The sequence below is a fragment of the Pezoporus occidentalis genome, unplaced genomic scaffold, assembly GCF_034315485.1.
Source record: "Pezoporus occidentalis ecotype Australia unplaced genomic scaffold, CSIRO_AGI_Poc_V1 ctg57, whole genome shotgun sequence".
In the NCBI taxonomy this organism is placed as follows: Eukaryota; Metazoa; Chordata; class Aves; order Psittaciformes; family Psittacidae; genus Pezoporus; species Pezoporus occidentalis.
The window spans coordinates 2,834,266-2,856,703 of NW_026915910.1; the positions used below are offsets into that span (position 1 = coordinate 2,834,266).

The following is a 22,438-nucleotide window of genomic DNA, read 5'->3' on the forward strand; positions in this document are numbered from 1 at the left end:
GATCCTCATCCCAGAGCAGAGAATGGACTCTGCCTTGTCCAGCACAAGTTAAAAAACAAGCCCCAGACTGGGCTGGTTGGTGCTTTGACATCTCGTCTCCGTGGCAGTGATCAGCTGGCAACTGATAAAGGACGCCCTATTCACTGACGCGACCGCACGGGTGCTGTGGCAGGCAGCAGAGAGGCAAAATGGCTCTTGCTTTCCTCTTGGCAGCAATCCTGGGACTTCTTGTTGTCAAGGCTGTTTTGTTTCAGCTGAGAAACCCAAGCTCCCCTCCTTGCATCAGGGGCTGGATCCCTTGGTTTGGAGCTGCGTTTCAGTTCGGGAAGGCTCCTCTGGAGTTCATAGAGCAAGCTAGAAGCAAGGTAATGGCTGTGGCGGTGTGCCTGCTCATGGGCGTGTGCTCAGGGTGGCTGTGTGCAGGGGAAGGCTGAGGAGAAACTCCCACATTAAGTTTGTCCCTTTCCTGTCACACTTTATAACGTGAGGAGCATTTAGCTGGTGAAGGATTGGCTTTATCCCAGTAACGTTGCTAAATTGTGGCTCTGATGCAGGCGTGATCTGTGTGCTTTGATCATTCTGTTCACCCAGCCCCTCTGCTGTTTCGCTCTTGCAGTCCGGCTACATGTTAATCTTGGTTTCAGATAATGTGGAAAGTCCTGTGCTGGGCGCGGGGACCGGGAGTTAATTATTTGCATGCTTAAAGTTAGGTGAAATTGTTTGGTGCCAGCTTGTCCCCCTGCATTCAGGAGACACAGGTATGCTTGGCAAGTGACTCTTTCCATCCTGATGCACTTACCAAACGCAGGTATGAAGATTTACCCACTAGATGTGCTTTTCTTTCTCTGTCTGTCTGATAGACAGAGCCTAAATGATTAATTTCTAGGTAGCTAATACTAGTTGTTGTAAAACCCATTTCCCATTTTCAGTCAGCGATGGCAGCTGCTACTGCAATGTGGTCAGCCTCACGTGTCCGATACTGAAGGATTGCACAGCCCATTTCTTGCACAAACTAGCTAAAAATGAAACCTCTGCAACATCCTGAAATTTGAGAAAAAAAAAAAGGATGTTTAAAATTTGCTTTCTCATTTTGAGCTATTCGATTTCATATGTTTAAATACTTCTTTTCAGCCATGTTTGTGATTAACTTGTGGTGTTAAATGAAAGCAGAAACCAGCCACATAATCCTTTAAACAATCTGGTCAAGCCTCACTTAAAAAAAACCCCAATGATAGTATTTGTTTGACTCTTCAAATTGAAGGCTGTTAGAAATCTGCTTGTGTTGAAAACATCCTGGTGGCAAACAGATTAAAGCAGCTTGCCAGACTCCTTTTCAGTGCAATTCGTTTTGGGGACAGATGTTTCACCGGGACTTAAGCTTCCTTTAGTTGCCTTTTCTTCACCAGGAAGCTTTTAACAAAATCTCTTAGAAGAAATCCTTAAAAAAAAAACCAACCAAAATCCAACAGACAAAACCTGAGAGAAGAGTCCTTTTGGGAACTCATTCACAGATTGAATGAGCAAAAACTGTTACATACTCTGAAGTACAAATGCAAGCTTGGTGGCACTGGGTCTCTGGTTAATTTTGATGTTCACTTGCCCTTTAGGCAGCTGCTGACACCTCTGAACACACCAGAGACACCTGAAGGACTTTATAAACCCCAGGTTTTATTGGGACAGAAACTAGAGTAAAAAACATTTCCAATGGGAGAAAACTCTGAATAAGGCAAAGCAGGAAGAGGAGGCTTTATTACATTTCTCCCCTTTACTGTGTGTTGTTTGCAGACAGGACCTTTCCTTTGGCTTTTTTCTTAGTCCAGCAACTCAGCATCCCTGTGACTTGACCTCTCCCTGTGGTCCCCCTGGTTCAGGAGGGACCTTTCCATCCATCACTCCCTGGCTGGCTGGCTGCAGCAGGATCTTACCCTTACTGCCCCTGCTCTCCTGTTCTTCCTTTCCTCTCTATAAACACCCCAGGCACCTCTCCCTCCCTTCCCACCAACCCACACTGGGCTGTGCTGAGGCCTGGAAAGACAAGCCTTTTCCTGCCTGCTCCCTTTTAAAGGAGTAGGCACTGTAGCAGAGTGCAGCCAAATAAAACAAGTGCTGCTGCCAAAAGGTCATTAACAGTCATTACAAGGATTGCAAAATATATCTGCAATAATTCCACACTCCTTAATATTGCCAGAACAAGGTTAAGTGCCCTTAGTACAAGCAAGTTGCTCTCATAAAAGTGCAGAAACAGCAGGCTCTGGGCAGTGTAAAACCTCTTTGGCTTGGTAGGGTCATTACCTTCTAGGGAGACTTTCACAATTAGAAAATTTCTCCCCTGGATTAATTCTTCATTCTGTCAAAGTGACACTCATTTCTTTCTTAAAGTTAGCTTTCTTATTATTGGCCCTTTTGTCTATATCCCTCAGTGCTTTTTCTCCTTCCACTGCTTCCAGCCTCAATTTGCTTGAAGTTCACGGTTTCTGTTTTCCTCCTACAGAGCAAGACGTGGGCTGCAGAATTGTCTGGTTTTCCCCTTGTGTCATCAGTGGGTCTAAAAAAAGAAAGATCCCCTGTCCAGTAAAATATTTAATCTCTGGTCTAATAAAAGATACCACCTCTTCCTCCTAAAGCTGCCTGGTTAAAGTGGTTTTGCAAGTGATCTGGGATGGGCAGGGTGGGTAACTGGAGACACCATGCCACACAAAATACAGGGAGAGCTGCTCAATGAGGGGTTCAATGGCTGTGGTTCCACACTTTGCCATGGAAACGTGGTAAGAGTTTATGAATTATAGAATCATAGAATGTTTTGAGTTGGAAGGGACCTTAAAGCTCATCTAGCTTAAAACCCCTGCCATGGGCAGAGACACCTTCCACTAGACCAGGTTTTGCTCAAACCAGGAATTTCAAATGCTTTTCATCAGTTTGTTAATTAAGCTAACAAGAAAAGCTCAATGAAACCCATGAGATTGTTCTGCACTACTGTATGGATTATGGATCCATACATCACTCTCTGTGTGTTGATTGTGTTTGGGACATGGTGCCAGGACTCAGCTGGATGCCTCCCAGGTTTATTGTCTGTGTGTGGCTGCGTCTGGGATGGCTCACTGTGTTAGCTGGCAAGGGACACGCATCCTGGATGAGGTTTGGTGTAGGGGAAACAGGCTGGAGGAGAAGACAGGTTTTCTGGTAGAGTGTTTCCAAAGACCATGGCCACATCTGAGTTGATAATGGTCTGTGAGCCTGGTCCCATACACTGAAGACCAAAATTCTAAAGTCCCTTTGATAGAGAGGGGACATGACATTGAACTTGTGATTGTACACCAGAGGAGAGAAAACCAGCCCAGTGCACCTAGCTCCCAACGTGACTCTTGACACAACTAGAGACCGATTCTCATGAGGAACGGCTGAGGGAAATGGCGTTGTTTAGTCTGGAGAAGAGAAGGCTCAGGGAAGACCTTATCACTCTCTACAGCTACCTGAAAACAGATTGTAGTGAGGTGGGGCTGGTCTCTTCTCCCAAGTAACAAGTGATAGGACAAGAGGTAACAGCCTCAAGCTGCACCAGGGGAGGTTTAGATTTGAAATTAGAAAAAATTTCTTCACCATAAGGGTGATCAGGAATTGGAACAGGCTGCCCAGGGAAGTGGGGAAATCACCGTTCCTGAACAGGTTCCAAAAAAACGTAGAGGCCATGACATGGCTTAGTGGTGGACTTGGCAGTGATGGAGTAAGGGTTGGACTTGATGATCTTAAAAGTCTTTTCCAACCTCATTGATTCTGTGATTCTAACCACAGCTGTCTCAGCTGAGAGTGGTTGCTCCCTGCCTTGCAGCACCCCTGGGAAAACAGGCTGTTTCCTCAATTTCTTTCCTTTGGAACTTTGGAGAACATCCTGAAGTTTTATTTCTCTGGAGTATTACTTTTGTATAGGCTCAGATCTGTGCCTCATCACGGCACTGCTTTGTGCAGTGTTTCCCAGTCTTTGGGAAAAACAGAGGAGTGAAAGCAGCTTCATAGGCCCTGACTCCTAAGAGCATTTTTATTTTGCTTTCCATATCTCTGTCAGCATGTCTCCTCAAACACTGTTTCAGACAGAACAGTAAACAGGCACGCAGTGTTGGCAGGCGGCGCCCACGCTTTTCTTGTTACCCGCCCGTACCACTGAGATGGTAACTGCAGAGCTCCCCCACAGCTTGTTCCAGTAGCTGATTTTATTGCATTAGAACAACAGCGTAATTATACTGGGACACATGAAAAACCTGTTTATTCAGTGTCTCTCTCGAATAGCAGCCATTGGTAGATGCTCAGTAACAGTGTAAGGAGCACGCCCAGATGAGAATACGCTGCATTCTACTCCCTCTTCCCAGCTTCTGGTTGTCAACGGTTGAGGGACTTCCCAGGCCGGAATTTGCATCCAGATCTGACTACAATAACCTAATCTCTTTTATTACTGTGTGTGTAATTTTTGTTTCTTAGCATTCCACAGCAGTGAATCCATAATTTAACCATGAATGATATAAAGTATCCTGTCTGGTTTTAAACCATTAAATAGGTGCCCATTAGCCTTTACATTATGAGAACCCAGGAATAATTGTTCTCTTTTCACGTTTCCATGGGATATAAGTATCTTTCTGTTGAAACTTTCATTCATGCTTGCTGTGCATCCCTTTGCCTTTTCTCCCTCAGTATATCTTGCTGAGATGGAATGAGACATTAAACTGAAGATGTGGGCACAGGATTAGTTTAGATGTTTGTTGTCCTTTCTCCTCTCCTTTCCTAGCAAGATGAGAGCTCTAAATTAATTACTACCACTTGGAGTGCTAATAGATCTTGGAGTCATTTCAGAATGTGATTTTTCTAGGCCGCCTTCTTCTGTAATGTTTCTAGATCTCATAGTTTAAACTTCCAAATGAGTCCAGATCATGAGAAAACTTTTGATTCCTTCTTCTAAGTAATGAATTAGGAATATGCTTAAGGCCACATATCCTTATGTCTTCCTAAGAGCTGTATTGGGCTCTCCTTCAGTACATCCTATTTATCAACTGCTAAACCTTATCTTTAATGATGCTTGTAAAAATATGTTGAGTACTGGAATGACTCTGAGGCTTCCCAGGTCCTCCCTCAGGAGCCCTTTAGAAAGGCACCATGTTCACCTGTCCATCCTCCTGTTGCTGAGGGTGATTTAACAGATCATAGTAGGTAGTTCTGTGACTTCATATTTCAAATCCTCTAGAGTTTTAACTTGAAATATTTATCACTGTTTTACCGAGCACTTGTTTAAGTCTATTCTACTTAATACTTCCTTTGATACAAAGTCTCCATCTATCACACTGGGTGAAAGGCTCCAGTGTGGGACTTGCGTTAAACTGACATAAATGCTTCCTCCCCATGTGGTTTCTTTGCACCTTGAGCATTTATCAGGCTCAGCAACACACTGCGAAACTTCCTGCATCTTGAGTGTTTGGAAAAGTCTGTCTTACAGGGGATGGGGATTGCCATTAGTGGTTTGATCCTCAAACCTTCTTTAGCATTTTAATTTTAAATGTAATTGATCTGCTATCATATTTATTGTAATTTCCTGTTGGGACACAAAATTCTCCCTTCTGAAAGATATGTCTGTGAATATCCACCATCACTGCACTGTTCAATGAAGCTGACTTGTTCAGGAGGTCTTTATAGGGCTTTATTTTATTGCAGTTTCATTCAATATTGGTTTAATTCTTATTATTCTAAATAGATTGCAGGAAATTTGGTGAGATCCAAATCAGATTGTTTGTGTAGATGTTTACAGGTAAAACATCCAGCTTTACTGATGAACAGTGGACACAAAGCCAGTCCTGTCAGTGGAGTCTAAGGGCAGTTCTGCTCACCTTCAGAAATAGAGGGGTGCAGTAGGTGGTCAGGTGAATCATGTTTTAGGCTCCCCTGATTGCATATAGTGGGAGCTTAGGCATCTTGCTTACATGTAATCATCTAAAATAAAGTGTTCTAATTTTAATTGAGTGTGACCTTAATTGAATAATTAATTGTTATTGCAGGTGGTTATTAATTCAAATTTAATTTTATTTTAAAATTGCTTTAAGTACATTTTAGTGTTAATATAAAATTTAAAATATCTAATTTAAGCCCAAGTACAGATTCACTGGGGTTTGTCCAGCCTGATGGTGAAGACCTGCTGTTACCTGTTAAGAAAGCAACCTCAGCTATTATTAAACAGTATTTTATTTATTATTGCACAGAGTTTAAACAGTCATTCTTTAATAATTTACAGTTGAAGGACACATTCAAAAGTCAACTGATGCCAAGAGGAATCTTTTCCTTCAAAGAGCTTTTGATGGAGCAGGCTTTACAATACAGACACAGACAATAAAAGAAATGGTTAAAGTCAGTGGCATAAACCACGTGAGCAAGGAGGATTCAAGGCTTTTCAGTGCTCCAAACAAATCAACAGAAAACAACTTCTCACCCTTTTTAGCAATGTAACCTGGAAAACAAAATCAAGTTCCTTCATGTGCTTAGAGATGTTATGAAAGCCCTAAACCTTTCCCTATGCACAGTAACTTTGCCAAGAGAAGATGGTGTGCCTATAAATGTAAATGCTGTGGTTTTTATTTCCAAGGCTTTCTCCTGCAAGCAGAAATTGCCTTGACTAAGAAAAAGATGCTAAAGATGCTCTATTTCATAATTTTGATTTTTTTTAATGCCTAAATCTTACAGCCAGCAGACACTGCGCATTTGTTTCCTAGCTTAGAGTATCTACACATATCAGCAATCTTTTAAATAATGTAGGAATTCAGAATAATTATGTGGATACTTACTGCTGAAAGTTCTAAGAGAGCTCTAGGCTATTAAATTAAGGGCAAATGAAAGAATGATTTATGGCATCAAAAACGTTCCCTGAATATAACTCTCAGCAAACTCCATCTATTCTGCTCAAAGCTTGCTAGTTATTTAGATACTAATCTTTAAACACCTGTACAAGAAATAAATCCTTGGTATTAGCGGAACCTTTAAATAAGGAAAGGGAAAACAAAGGGAAAGGAAAAACCAAAATATTAAAAATAGGCAGGAGTAGGTTTTTTGTTAAAAAAATTGCAGATTAAAATTGGTAGGATCATGGATTTTTACAATGTGGGTACTTCGCTATGGCAGCCAAGGGGTGCAGTAGATAATCCATCACTTGGGTTCTTAAACCCCAAGTAGGTTGTATTGTTTGAACTGTAATGTAATTCAAATATAAAATGTTAATCTGCAAGAGGTCTGGTCAGGCAGGCACATATGTTCCCTTCTGGGTCATAAGACTACAAACTTGGTCTGGTTCATGCTGATCTTTGTGCACTTCTGAGATAAGGTGTACAGAGAGCAGGAAGCACCAGGTCCTCCCTCCTGAGCTCTCAGCAGCACCAAAGTGCCGTTCTCCCATCAAACGTGTTAGCAATACAGTAATATGAAATCTTTCTTTGTTCCAGCATGGGCCTGTGTTCACAATATTTGCTCTGGGAAAGCGGTACACTTTTGTGACTGAGGAAGAAGGAGCTGAAGTGTTTTTTAAATCTGAAGACTTAAATTTTGAACAGGCAGTCCAACAAGCTGTCAAGAATGCAGGTAAATGAGACCGTGCTCTTTTTTAATGGAAATCAAATCTGGATACCCAGGGACATTACTGCCCTACCCAAAGCCCATGCTACAAAATGAAGGTGAAATTAAATTTATTCACGTGGATCCAGCACTGTAAACCTGTAAAGTGGTTTGGATTCAGCCTCAAGGGATCAAGGCTTTCTGATGCAGGGACTGTTATTACTTTCATCATCAGTCACTCCCAGTTTGAGATCAGGTCCTTTTCTGTGTCTAGACACTCCACCTGATATGCGGGTTGACTCCACAACTCGTTAGAGTTGTAAAGTAGGTATGCTTTATTCAGCGCTGAGGCGCATGGGGGTTGCTTCTCCAAAACCATGCACACCCTCCTTTGCCACTATTACTATTACATGTAATGATTACCTAAACATGAGATTGCTTCACGCCTAATACATACGCAAAGCCTATTCCCGTCTAGTATTATAATTAGTTTTCTGGCATTCATCCCATTGATGCACCTGCGTAGTGCCTCCTGGTGGTGGTTGTTATGGGGTCGTGAGGATGAAGGCCTGTAGTTCCTCTTCATCACCGTGAGTAACCTCTTGCTTTCACGCAGACTCAATAGGGTTTTGGCTCCTATCCAAACCTCAGGTTCGGTACAAGCCGGTTTTATGTACCTTAAAGAAGAAACCTGTCAAGTTTGCAAATTTTGTTACTCTGGCTATCTTTTGTTCCTTTTCTTTCTAAAGATACTATTTGAACAAGAATGTCTTAAATATTAAGCTAGGAATCTTATCTACTGCAATTCTGCCTAGCAGCTGTAACTCCTACAACTCTGCTTCACCATTCTACCAACTTTGACTCTTACGGTTCTGCTTCACCAAGCACAGCAACTGCTTAAGCAAGCAGGCACAATGTTAACCCTTTATTTCCTGGTATCACACCTATGCGTACCAGGTTTGTAGCAATAGTATGTTGTCCCATCATTTGAGTTGAAAATCAGCTTGTAGTAATAATTAGTTGTTACCCTGTAGTACATCTGCTTTCCAAAATGTTTCTGTTTCTTTTTGTATTTAGTTTCTGTCCCTGCAGAAGCATTTTATCAGAACCACGGTAACCTCTACAGCATGCTGAAGGGAAAAATGGCTCCTTCTAATCTGCATATGTTCACGGGCACTTTGTGTAAGGAGCTATATGAGCACATGACACACCTCGGCACGGAGGGCACAGGTGACCTCAATGACCTGGTAAGGTAAGGGAGTTCTGCAGCTCATGGCTAACGTATGGGTATCCTGTATGGAAGCAGAGATATTATCATAGAATCATGGAATGGTTTGGGTTGGAAAATAACTTAAAGATCATGCAGTTCCAATTCCCTGACACAGGCAGGGACACCTTCCACTAGACCAGCTTGCTCCAAGCCCCATACAGCCTTGCCTCGAACACTGCCAGGGATGGGGCAGCCACAGCGTCTCTGGGCAACCTGTGCCAGTGCCTCAGCATCCACACAGTAAAAAATGTCTTCCTTATATCTAAACTAAATCTCCCTCATTACTGTAAAGCAGGTAGAGCTCAGGCTCTTCAGCCTTAGAAAAGCTCTGTCAGGAGTCTGGAGAAAAGAAGGCTGTGTGGAGACCTCATAGCAGCCTTCCAGTACCTGAAGGGGGCCTATAGGGATGCTGGGGAGTGACTCTTCATTAGAGACTGTAGTGACAGGACAAGGGGTAACAAGTTAAAACTTAAATAGGGGAAGTTTAGATTGGATATAAGGAGGAAATTCTTTACTGTTAGGGTGGTGAGGCACTGGAATAGGTTGCCCAGGGATGTAGTGAATGCTCCATCCCTGGCAGTGTTCAAGACCATGTTGGACACGGCCTTGGGTGATACGATTTAGTGTAAGGTGTCCCTGCCCATGGCAGGGGGGTTAGAACTAGATGATCTTAAGGTCCTTTCCAACCCTAACTATTCTATGATTCTATGATGCTCATCACTGCTTCACAGTTTCAGGTGGAGCACGGAGTGGACAGGGTTTCATCTAAAATCACCCCATCCTGCTACATCCTTGATGCAGCCTCAGGCAGATGGTGTTCTTCCCACTGCCATGTCTGTCATAGCATCCAAATCAGCTGTTACTTGTTTAAAGTGTTTCAAAAAAAACCAGTTATATGATAGATTGCAGAATCCAGAAAAATCATCCACAGTGTGATCTGTTCTTATGGTTTTGCCAAACAAGGCAGGGGAAAAGAATTGGTATGCAATGCCTCGGATAATTGTTTATCTGCCTCAGAATTAAATCCATAGAGCCAGCAGGTGGCTCCAACGTCCTTGTGATCTTCAGAAAAGGAGGAAAGCGAAAGAGTCACTGCCTGAAATATATATTTAGCAGTAGCTGCAACCCAGCAAAGACTGCATGAGGGTTTCTCAGAGCTAAAGAGGTGAAGTGGTCTGAAAAGGGAGCTCAGATTTGTCAGGATAACAGAGGAGCATTCAGGGGAGGTGTGAGACAAAAAGAAAACAAAAGAGCATTGTTCTGTCCAGCGAAGCTGCAGCCGGAGGAAGGGTTTGTTGGGGTGCCTGGTTGCAGAAGGGTTTGTGCAACTCCCAGAAGATCTGCATGGGCTAACCTGAAATAAGAGGGGTGGTTAACAGGGAGAAAGGGACCTCAGTGCCCAGAGCCTTTCTGCCACTGCTCAAGCGATCAAACACTAACTGACGAAGCTCAGCCATGTGAAGAGGACTAGCCTGAGACCCATGTATCTCCCATCCTCTGCTTAAAATCTTCAATGAGGGCATGAGGTATCAGCTTTGTGTCAGCCCTTCCATACTGGCATGACCCTTGAGTCCCACACCTTCTAGTGCTGGCAATTCAGCATGCTGCGTTCTGACCTAAACCTGCTGCAACAGCTTCCCCATAGCCTGTAAATCATAGGGAACTTGTCTTTGCAGGCATGTCATGTATCCAGCAGTGGTGGAAACTCTGTTTGGGAAAGGCATCTGCCCAACAGGTCAGAGTGAAATCAAGGAGTTTGAAGAACATTTTCAGAAGTATGATGAGGACTTTGAATACGCTTCTCAGATGCCCGAATGCTTCTTGAGGTAATGGAGCAGAGATGATGCTTGTGGTGTACCCGTTACAGGTACCCATTACATTTTGCTTACTGGAATATCAGCCACGAGAGACATTTTCCCTGGAGGATGATGCACTGTCTTTATTGACGGCATGTCCTTGGGTCAGGCCTTTGGCTAGATGCTTCAAAACAGTTCTGACCTTGTCTTGTGCATTTTCCTGGCATAAAGCAGAAACAGCTTTGCTTAGGTGGGATGGGTCCTTGGAGCTGTCAGGGACTAGCAGAATGGGGCAAAGAGCAAAGGCTTGAGCCTAAATTTAAGTCCCAAGCTGAGGGGCTCCCCAACAAGGCATCTCTCTGCTCTTTTCCACACCATAGCTGTTTTCCCAGCAGACTGATGCCAGGTTACACTACTCTACTGTCACAGAGTTGACTTTGGATAGAGGCAACCAAACCCTGAGGAAAGTGTTCACAGAGCCTTTCAGTGCCCTCAGGGCCACGACAGCACCTTAAGCGCCTCAAAATAGCCTTAAGAAAGAATTGAGGATGCTTCAAAAATGGGGCCTTGATTTTGTTAGAAAGAATAATTCTTGAAAAGATTGGCATAAGCAATCTGTCCAAAGCCACAGTGAAACAGATGGGAAAATCTAGGGGTCTTGCAGTCACAGGTCCTGGCTGCAAGATGAGGTCTGGCCAAGGTGAAGGTCCCGGACATACTGTTCCTCATGTCAGTGAGTTCCTCATGTCAGTCAGACTGACATTTGACTATCCATCGACTGACTGCTGCCCAGGGCTTTTGGAAAAAAAACAAGGAGTCCTTCTCATGGAAAAGGAAATGTTAGTTTGTGCTGCCTCGGTTAAGTGCTTGTTGTTTTGTTGCTTTTCTTTGCAGGAACTGGTCTAAATCCAAAACATGGCTTCTAAAATTATTTGAGAAAGTAGTGTTGGATGCTGAAAGGACCAACCCTTCAGAGACCACATCCAAGGTAAACATCCAAGGCTATGAAATAACATGACTTCATGTGTATTCTGACTGAAGTGATAGAGGACAGGAGTTATTTCAGTACTGGAAGAAACAAACTAAACCTTTCAGATTTTATAGCTTTACCTTAATTGTGCAGTATTGCTGTCACCTACATTAGGACAGACCCATAATTTTGAGTCCCACTCCTCAAAGTATTTTATTTCCTGCAATTGTGAAAATCGGCATCTTCCTCTGGGGAATTTAAAGCCAAGAGTTCAGAGCTGTGACCCATTGCCAGGCTCCAGTATCACAGTTGCAATGAGCAGTCGAAAGATGTGAAAGACCTTTTCAGTTGTTTCTCTGAGGGCACTGTGCTGTGAAATTTCGAAACCTTGCAGGTGCTATTTTTAAACCCTTGTGTGGAGTGAGGAGATCCTCCAGCAGCCAGACTAGTAGAAAATAGCAGATTACTGGATTGGAAGCCAAGTACCCTAAATACCAATTGTGCAAAAGCTGTGATAAGTTGTCTCCCTGGTTATTCTCCTTAGCTATGGCAGGAATTCTGTCTATACAGCTGACAAACGTGACGGCAGACTGGCCTGGGAATTTTGCTCTACCAAATGGTTATAGAACAGACGATTAAACAAACCAGGTTTTATTTAGACTTTAAAAGCTTTACATGCCACAATTTCTTTCATAAAGTAAAGCAAAACTGGGGAAAGAAGAGAAGGCTGGAGAGGGGTCTGTGGGAGGTAAAGAACTGCAGGAAGCAGGAGGCACAAACTTGGTGTCTTAGACTGGGTGGGAATCTGGGAAAAAGAGTGGTCATTTTTTATTCAAGTTCAACCTTTTCCCCTCTGAAAAGCAGGCAGGAAGCTTTGCCTTGAATGCATGGCTGCCCTGTATTTAAGGAAATACTATAAACAAAGCTGATCCTAGAGCATTACACGGTTGCTATAGTTTCAAAAAATATCAAGCAATTGCAGTCACTGGTTTGGTCACTAACAAAGCACCTGGAATTAGGGAGTTTGCTGATGTATCAGACCATCTCTTCATAATAAACACCATTTTGGCAGGAACAGCGAGAATATTTTCTCTATTTCCATTCATTCAACTTTTTCAGTCCCATTTTCAGGTTCTTTAGAGAAGTAGAGCAGGAATTAGAATAGAGATGTCTTTTTTCTTCCATATACGAGAAACAATTGGGAGTGAGGGAACCAAATCCCCTAAAAACTTGAAGAAAATGGAGGGCAGTGAAAGTATTTAGTAGGGATTCATGTAGTGCATTGACTTCTTCTGGCCTGCTGCTGCTGAAAGTGAGTCTCATTTTCTCTTAACATCTGTAATCTCTACTTCGTGACTGCAAAATCCCCATAACTAACATTACTTTGATAAACTAGTCCTATGTTAACTAGGATATATTATATCCTTGAATTCTCATAAGCCCTACCCTAAACTAGATTTTAATATATTTTTGGAAATGCACATTACTATCTTTTATTTATAACAGACGTTACTGCAACATCTCCTGGATAACTTGCAAGGAAGACACCTAGCTCCCAATTACAGTCTTCTAATGCTCTGGGCTTCCCAAGCAAATGCTATTCCCGTAAGTACCTCAGCTAGAGAAACACTTTACCCTGTTCAAATGCCTGTATTTGGGAAGCAAAGCCTTCAAACCAGAGGTCACACACGCTGCGTGTATTCCAAAGAAGGGATTATCACGCCCACATGCATCACTCAAAATATACCCAGGCTGCAATGTCACAGATGCCATGACAAGGAAAGTTCTTCTTGTACTTTTCCTAAATTATGATGTCCCCTACCATAGCATTTCAGGATCATGTCTCATAGCTGTTAAGATCACAGTCTTCAGCTGTGAGGAGCATTCAGCTCTATTTTGAAGCACTTTGGCTGTATTATAGTTGAGACTCTATTCTACATAGCCTGATGTTACCAATTGTAAAGAATATTAAAACATAATATAGAGTAACTTCATCTGTGTATAAAACCTTGAGTGATTTTGGCTCTTTCACTTTGCGGGATCTGCTGTACAAATGCCAGTGCTGATTCCAGTGAAGGAAAGTGGTAGTTTGATTCTACTGCCACTTGACTTTTGTCTGTGTTAGAAATGTATTTGATGGATTAATGGTACAGATATAAGCATGCTAACAAGTCCAATGTGTCTAACACAGCCTAGGCTGACCAAAGACATTTATAGGAATTTCTCAGATGAAAAAGCCATAGTAGCAAAAACATCCTTTATTTAGCATGACTACTAAGCTCTTTCCAGCACAGTTATGCCTGTTACAGATGTGATTTAGAAAACAAATGATAGAAGTTACTTTTGTATGTACTGCTAATGGATATTATCTGTGGGGTTTGTAGATTGGATGTTACTACAATTTACCCTAAAGGAATTTCATCCATTTCAGTGAGGTTTTTGTGGATTCACATGGTGGCATAAGTGAGAGGCATAGCCTGCTGTCTGTTACCAGGATAACTGACATTCCTTCCACAACACTATCATTACTTATTCCTGTAGTATTCAGCTGCAAATAGACATACAGATATTTTGTTCTTTCTCAGAATAGTCATAGAATCATAGAATAACGGGTTAGAAGGGACCTTGAGGAGCACAACCACAGTTCTGGTGATGGGAATGACAAAAAAAGGTCCTTTTACCTTCCAAGGGGGTATTTTTACAAGCATGTTAAACCCTTTTACCTAAAACAATTTAGCCATCCCTCCTTGGCCCATGGAGTGAAGCCACAGCATCCAAGAGCTGTACAAGAAAATTAAGCTACCAGCTTTGTTTTGCAGAAGGAGGGCAGCATCCATGTGGGGCTATTTGGGAAATACCAGTAAGAGTTCTCATCCCTCACCAGCACAGATGGCCCATGACCAGATCTGTCTGTAGACCTCACCTCCTGCTAGCTCAGCAAGACGAGAAAGCGATTCCTGGCGGTGCTGCAAGTCCTTCTGGTTTCATCCTACTTAAGAGGATTTTCTGCTTTCCTAAATGTCTTGATTTTCAACTTCATTGCATAATCAGTTAGCTAATTATTTCTAAAGGGGATATGCTACTGCTTGTTTTGCCATTAATTAAAACTTTTCCTGCTCGTTTTAGTGCCACTCAGTGACAATGCTTTGCAAATTATTTAACCTCATTTCTGCTAATACTAGTAGGAATTTACTATTGATTCTTTTTCCCATTCATGCAGATAAATCTAATCATACTCAATGATTTAGTAATTCATTTTAACACCTAGTAATCTGTAATTAAAGAAGTTAGTGTTTCAAAGCTCAAAGCCAAAGCTATATAATATTCACTGAAGTACACAGAAGATGACTAGACATAATCTCCCAAGGTCTGAGTCTTTACATGTGGATTTAACCAGGAAGCACAGCTCCCTGTGCATCCCAACTACAACAGGCACATGCAAAAAAGTGCAAATGTTTTCACCTGCCCCAGTGATCTTCTACAAAGATGCTGTAATTCTGTTCCATAGTCCTGAGTTAAAGTACTTTCGTCTCTGTTTAGATTGCCTTTTGGACCCTTGTTTTCATACTCACTTATCCTTCCATTTACAAGAAAATCATGGAAGACCTGGCTTCTGTTTTTGGCAAAGCAGGTAATAAATCCAGCAGGGTCCTTCTGTAACCTAGAAATCATTTATTCTATGTTGGCCCAGCACAGGACACATTGGGTCAATAATATAATAATTATTCTAATATAATAATAATGAATAATCAGATTAATGAATATTGCTGCTAACAGTGCTACTGGTAACATAGATCCAGCTCTGAGTTCTTTACTCAACATATGGTGAAGACATATTTTTAAGCAAAACCACCTTTGGTGTTAGCAAAAGAAGGTAGAAGAAGAACTGCATGTATTTGTCTCTTCATTCCACACTTGTCATTTAGACCTAGATTTGTATTAGCCAGTCTTGTGATTCTTTCATGCATCTATGATAGATAGGGTCAGGTGAGCTCTTTCAATTCAGCTGCTTTTCATGGTGTGATGTTCACGAGATTGACAGCTATTCTGTAGAAAAACAGGCCAGGAACTGTTCTCTTTTCTCTCATCTGAGGTGAATTTGTCCAGCATGATTCACCCACCACAAGACTAATCTCTTTCCCTCAAAAAACAGTCACCTACTGGGAGCAGTCATTCACATTTGCCATCCCCTGAACCATGCTTAGACTTTCATGGAAGACTCTGAGTTGACATGAGTCAAAACCATATCAAGAAACATGGCAATAATTAACTGATAAGGCAAATCACAAACCAGTGCTTAATTTAAGCCTTTCTCCTGGACCTGTTTTATTTGCTAGTGATAACATAGCTCAAGAGCTAAGCCGTGGCTTCTCATCCTGGTGTCTACAGTCCCTCAGATTTCCATGTAGTATCCCTACATGTGCAGAAAAAGTCCAGCAACTCTTAATTTACAAGCTGACCTTTGTTTTCCCTCTTCTGGCCAATTCCACATCTACACCTTCCTTGGAGTTATTAAATAATCTTCAGTGGCTTTTCTTAAGTTGTACTTAAGATGGATTTTGGTCCATTAATTTGCTTTGAAATATAAAGAAAATTTCTGGATGAAAATGAGATTTTTGAAGTATTCTATCAGCAGTTCTAAAGCAAGACATATAAGCATGTATCAAAACAAGGATGAAATCTCATATTTAGAGAGTCTTTTTCTCATGCCACAACAGGTAAAGATAAAATAGATGTCTCTGAAGAGGACCTTAAGAAGCTCCCTTTTATGAAATGGTGCACTTTGGAAGCCATCAGGCTGAGGTCTCCAGGTGCAATCACCAAGAAAGTAGTAAACCCAGTAAGAATTCAGGTGAGGTTTGGTGGGTTTTCCCCCCCAAAAAAGATGCTGTATGATTTGTCTGGAGAGGGGCCTCCCAATAGATCTGGATAAAATTAAGATAGTAGAGATATTCCACAATCTGCCATACATATTCTGTTTGAAAGATTTATTAATCATCATTAATGTAGTCATCAAGAATTTAAGAGTAGTTTTGCTTCCCTTTCTCACAGTCTTACCTTCAATTTTGAATTGAGCTGGAGATACTGTGATGACCGTATATAAAATAGCAATCAGACACAACTGATACAGGAGAAGGGATCACAATTTAGTAATGGATAAAACTTCTGTTCTGATTGTCCTCTTCACTGCCATTCAGAAGGGAAATGCCAGCATTCAGGAATCTCACGAATAAAAGTCTGGGAGAAAAACACTTCAAGGAATTAGTGCTCATGCCTATTTAAGAAATTATTGAAGTCGTATAAAGATCTACTGTCACATAAGACATTCTATGAATTTCTTTGCATTGAAGGAAGTGCTTAACAAAAGATTTAGAAAAAAGTCCCAGCTCACATGGGTACCTCAAAAAGCAGGAAAGACAGAAATAATGTTCCTATTATTTCAATACCTGAAAAAAACAAACTGGAACAGAAATAGTCTTTCCCCATTCTCCACTGTTCACATCTTTCTCATGGGAAAAAACCAGCAACAGCAAGAAGAATCTGTCTGAACACAATGTGCCCACAGTGGATGTATGACATTCACTGATCCTTGGTTAGGATCTTCTGCTGATAAAAGTAGGATCATAGAATCATAGAATAGTTAGGGTTGGAAAGGACCTTAAGATTGTCTAGTTCCAATGCCCCTGCCATGGGCAGGGACACCTCACACTAAACCATGCCACCCAAGGCTCTGCCCAACCTGGCCTTGAACACTCCCAGGGATGGAGCATTCACAACTTCCTTGGGCAACCCACTCCAGTGCCTCACCACCCTAACAGTAAAGAATTTCCTCCTTATATCCAATCTAAACTTCCCCTATTTAAGTTTTAAGTTGTTACCCCTTGTCCTGTCACTACAGTCCCTAATGAAGAGTCCTTATAGGCTCCCTTCAGATACCGGAAGGCTTCTGTGAGGTCTCCACGCAGCCTTCTCTTCTCCAGGCTGAACAGCCCCAACTTCCTCAGCCCGTCTTCATACGGGAGGTGCTCCAGTCCCTGATCATCCTCGTGGCCCTCCTCTGGACTTGTTCCAACAGTTCCATGTCCTTTTTATGTTGAGGACACCAGAACTGCACACAATACTCCAGGTGAGGTCTCACAAGAGCAGAGTAGAGGGGCAGGATCACCTCCTTCATGTGACCTGCTGGTCACGCTCCTTTTGATGCAGCCCAGGATACGGTTGGCTTTCTGGGCTGCGAGCACACACTGAAGCCGGCTCATGTTCATTTTCTCATCGACCAACACCCCCAAGTCCTTCTCCGCAGGGCTGCTCTGAATCTCTTCTCTGCCCAACCTGTAGCTGTGAAAGAGCTGTGAAGTAGTAAGAGGAGGGACTGTTTTATGATGTAAACCTGTGATTTTCTCTTTTCTTAGATTTTTTTTCTCCTTTTCAGAATTTCATCATCCCTGCAGGTGACATGCTGATGTTGTCACCATACTGGTTGCACAGGAATCCAAAATACTTTCCTGACCCAGAAATGTTCAAACCTGTAAGTTGTCCTCTTCTGCTGTTTTTCCTCTACTTATTTCACAACAAAGGCACATGGACAAATTGGCTTAAATTTGTCATCTGGAGGATGGTTTTGTATACAGAGATGTGCACAAAAAGGTGGAGCCTGCAGGAATAAGCAAGACTCCAAAAGTTCAGTTATATTTTCCAAATGATTTGGTACTTCTTTATATCTGTTCGATCTTGATTCAAAGTTCACCACTGAAAGACTCTACTTATTGAACCCAACTTGCTTGACTAACCTGATCTCCTTCTATGACAAGGTGAGCCACTTAGTGGCTGAGGGAAAGGCTGTGGATGTTGTCTAGCTAGACTTTGGTAAAGACTTTGACACCATCTCCCACAGTATTTTCCTGGAGAAACTGGCTGCTCATGGCTTAGCTGGGTGCACTCTTTGCTGGGTAAAAAACTGGCTGGATGGCTGGGCCCAAAGGGTAGTGGTGAAAAGAGTTAAATCCAGTTGGTGTCTGGTCACATGTGGTGTTCCCAAGGCTCAGTATTGGGGCCAGTTCTGCTTAATATCTTCAGGGATGACCTGGATGAACTGCCCCTCAGAAGCTTGCAGATGATACCAAGGTGGCTGGGAGTGTTGATCTGCTGAAGGATAGGAAGGCTCTGCAGAGGGGTCTGGACAGGCTAGATGGGCTGTGGCCAGTGGTATGAGGTTCAACAAGGCAAAGTGCCAGGTCTGGCACTTGGGTCACAAAACAATACAATGCTACAGGCTTGGAGAAGAGTGGCTGGAAAGCTGCTCAGTGGAAAAGTACCTGGGGGTGCTGACTGACGGAGCTGAACATGAGCCAGCTTGTGCCCAGGCAGCCAAGAAGGCCAGTGGCACTGTGGCCTGTATCAGCAATAGCCTAGCCAGCAGGACCAGCAAAGTGATTGTCCCCTTGTTCTCAGCACTGGTGAGGCTGCACCTTGAATCCTGTGTTCAGTTCTGGGCTCCTCACTACAGAAAGACATTGAGGTGCTGGAGCAGGTCCAAGGAAGGACAATGAAGCTGATGAAGGGCTGGAGAACAAGTCCTATAAGGAGCAGCTGAGGGAATTGGGGTTGTTTAGTCTGGAGAAAAGGAGGCTCAGGGGAGACCTTATTGCTCTCTACAACTACTTGAAAGGAGGTTGTAGCTGTTTCTCCCAAGTAACAAGTGATAGGACAAGAGGAAATGGCCCCAAGTTGCTTCAGAGGAGGTTTAGACTGGATATTAGGAAAAATTCTTCACCCAAAGGGTTGTCAAGTGCTGAAATAGGCTGCTCAGGGAAGTGGTTGAGTCACTATCCCTGGAGGTATTTAAAAGATGTGTAGATGTGGCATTTAGAGATATGGCTTAGTAGTGGATTTGGCAGTGCTAAATTAATGGTTGGACTCAATGATTTTAAAGGTCTTTTCCAACCTAAACAATACTGTGATTCTTTGATTCCAGGTACTTTCCTCTCCTTGTCATTTGTTTGTTGTATAACTCATCTCCACATATTTACCCAGTTCATTGGTCTTTCCAGTCAGATGATTTCTGGTAGGTATTAGCTCTGCTAATTCAGTAGTTCATCTAGAGTTTCTTGATTATTATTCCACCCCAGGTGGCTGTGTGGGCAGGCTTGTAACTGCTCTTTTTAGCACCAACCGAAATAGAACAGTTTGTCTTTTTTATAGGAATACATCAAGAAGTAATTTAAACAAAACTTCCCTTCTAGCAAACTCTTCACCAGTTTGAAATCCCTCATAACAGTTCCTGCCAGTTTGAAATCTGAAACCCTGATGCAGCAGCTTACTTCTTTAGGAACTTTATTCCTAATAAGCAAACTACCTTGTTTTTTAGAAACTTAGCCTTTTTCCGTGAGGAAGAGGACACTACCGTTCCAAGTGTATTGCCTTGCTTCATCACTTTTACTGGATTTTGATTCTAACAGATTTCCTCTTCAGAAAGCTCTAAACAGCCCTGGCTGAAATATAAACAAAATAAGCAAACACAATATTACATCGTCTCTAAGACAGCTTCATCAGAGGAGTTAGCCACCATAAACCTGACAGGGTGTTATTTGAAGGCCTTAGTGGAGTAGCACTTTGTTTCTGGAGGGTGCTATAGTTTGTCACCCAGCATTCAAAGGATTTACTTTTGTTAGTGTTACCCACCCAAACTTCCATTATTGCTTCATTCCTTATGTTGTTCCTTTTTTCTTAAAGCAACTTAGGATGAGCAAAGAGGCTTCTGGGAACAGACAGACTGTTTTTGTTGGGAATGGTCCATTTTCTCACATACACTGGCTCACACCTGAGAATGGAGCTGTGCAATCCTTGCCCTTCTCTTGTGTTACAGCTGCATTTGTCTGTTCACAGTGTCTTGGAAGTGGTTTGTGTGCAAGATGTGCATGAGCCATTTGTGTGCCATGATACAATTTTGTGGCTGAGGGAAGGTACTGGTTGAGCAATTGCTTTGAATGTGCATATACTTAAAAGGAGAAAGTTATGCTTTTACATTTTTATACACATTTCAATAGCTCAAGACACAGGATTTAGAAAAATGGGGAGGTGTAAGAAGTATGTGTTAGGCGTAAGCTTGAAAAACTCTGCAGCGCTTTGAGGCACCTGAGTATGATTATTTCTTTTCCTGAGCTGGTGCTGACTTTTGAGTCCAGACTTTAACAGGTTGAATTGCAAACCCAAAAAATGGCATTAGTGCAACTTCGTATTGAGGATTAGCTGTCCAAGGTCATTTTTAGCCTGGAGAAGTAAAGTTAAGCTTTATTTATATAAGGCTGATTTGGAAAAAAAAGTTTCTTCCCACAGGATCGTTGGAAAGAGGCAAATTTAGAGAAGAATGCTTTCTTGGACAGCTTTGTGGCATTCGGAGGAGGGAAGCATCAGTGTCCAGGAAGGTCAGTGAAACAGCTGGGGTTTATTTATTCCCAAACCCTGCAGAGAACAACTCTCTTCAACTGGGCTCCTCTTACACTTGGAGATAAAGTGTTTTCATTGCCTTGCTCTTTGTCAGTCCGTTAGTGTTCAGTATTATCTGGACCTTGTTTAAACTGATTTGAAAGTGGTTTCATTCCTGGAAAATACAGGTTAAGTCACAATATAAAAGAATCTGAGACTAGTGTATCAAGGGATATTCTCCAGGGAGGAAGGTCAGCTTAGCTCTGCTGCTGCTGAGGCATCTTTTCATTATGGGAGAGTTTTTCCACTTACCAACGTGCCAGTTTAGCGACATGGGCATTTAGGTTGCCATTAAAAAGTTCTAAACTAATCTAAAGAACATTTCTGAGACTCTCTATCCTCTATGAGGCCACTGACATCTTTACGAATATCTTAATATCTTAAATGGCTCCCCTCTGTTTGAATCTTGTCTTTGCATTAAAGCCCACGCAATTGTCTGATGGCTTAAATTGCAGATCTTGTCTCTCTTCACTCCTCCAGCAATGCTTGCCTCGATGCTTCCTGCATTCCTTCTGCTCTTTTCTCTGCTGTCCCTCTTCCTGGAACAAGTCCCAGGGAGCCAGCTGCTCCTCAATTCTGTATTCAAACATCTCTATGCTCAATCTTCTGCTTTCAAAACCTGGTCTTCTCAATGAAGCAAGTAACCACATATCCCTAGAGCTAGTCAATTTAACTCCCATGTGGAGCAAGGAATCTGGAAGGTGTTGCAGAGGATCTGCAATCTTGAATCTGCACCCTACAGCAGGCTGGACATGAGTGCCAGACAAACTTTGTGAGGTCATTAAAGACATAAACAATATGAACAAAACTGCACTCATGGTTTAGGCCTGCCAAAGTGCTCACTCACCTCCGTGACTTGTACCATGTTCCTGAGCTAAATATGAGCACAGGCTCATTCCCAGCAAGGACGGCAGCACGATTCACAAGAGGCATCCACCAGTCCAGGACAAGCTGCAAAATGATGTTTGTGAAAGCTGCTTGTTTATATATACTGACATATTTCTTTGTTCAGGCTCTTCTCTGTACTCTGATAGTATCTTTAAAATACATTCGTGGTTAGAAATAAAATTGTAACATTTCTGCATAGACATTGGATGGAGAATCTTTTTCTTGCTGACACGCAAAAAAGTCCTTTCAAACCCTGTGGCAGCCCACATCATAAGACACACCTTCATGCTTTTCAGCATCATTCTAACATTACATCAAGAGATGTTTCCAGATCCCAGGTTGCAGATTTCCTTGGTACGGCTGAATGAAACAATGATATTTCAAGTTTAAGATGCATTTTCATTTAATTCCATTTAATTCATACTGGGATTTATAAATGAAATGTATTAAACATTT

General features: G+C 42.2%; 1 protein-coding gene and 1 long non-coding RNA gene across 7 annotated transcripts in view; one reads left to right on the forward strand and one right to left on the reverse strand.

The window, feature by feature from the left end:
- Window positions 1-22,438, forward strand: part of LOC134173951 (24-hydroxycholesterol 7-alpha-hydroxylase) — a 25,900-nt gene continuing 3,462 nt past the window's right edge. The window contains exons 1-10 of one of the 6 annotated variants that reach the window (XM_062638469.1): window positions 1-365; window positions 7,464-7,599; window positions 8,650-8,824; window positions 10,519-10,668; window positions 11,533-11,626; window positions 13,115-13,213; window positions 15,149-15,239; window positions 16,327-16,460; window positions 18,042-18,137; window positions 20,932-21,033. In XM_062638469.1, the coding sequence (XP_062494453.1) occupies window positions 189-365; window positions 7,464-7,599; window positions 8,650-8,824; window positions 10,519-10,668; window positions 11,533-11,626; window positions 13,115-13,213; window positions 15,149-15,239; window positions 16,327-16,460; window positions 18,042-18,137; window positions 20,932-21,033 (1,254 nt within the window). In that variant the 5' untranslated portion in view covers window positions 1-188. The remainder of the gene's footprint in view (window positions 366-7,463; window positions 7,600-8,649; window positions 8,825-10,518; window positions 10,669-11,532; window positions 11,627-13,114; window positions 13,214-15,148; window positions 15,240-16,326; window positions 16,461-18,041; window positions 18,138-20,931; window positions 21,034-22,438) is intronic. The other 5 variants (XM_062638468.1, XM_062638470.1, XM_062638473.1 and 2 more) reach the window with 5 other exon arrangements.
- Window positions 21,029-22,438, reverse strand: part of LOC134173953 (uncharacterized) — a 7,708-nt gene continuing 6,298 nt past the window's right edge. The window contains exons 2-3 of the long non-coding RNA XR_009968452.1: window positions 21,942-22,131; window positions 21,029-21,209 (exon numbers count right to left, since the gene is read on the reverse strand). This is a non-coding gene — a long non-coding RNA (uncharacterized LOC134173953). The remainder of the gene's footprint in view (window positions 21,210-21,941; window positions 22,132-22,438) is intronic.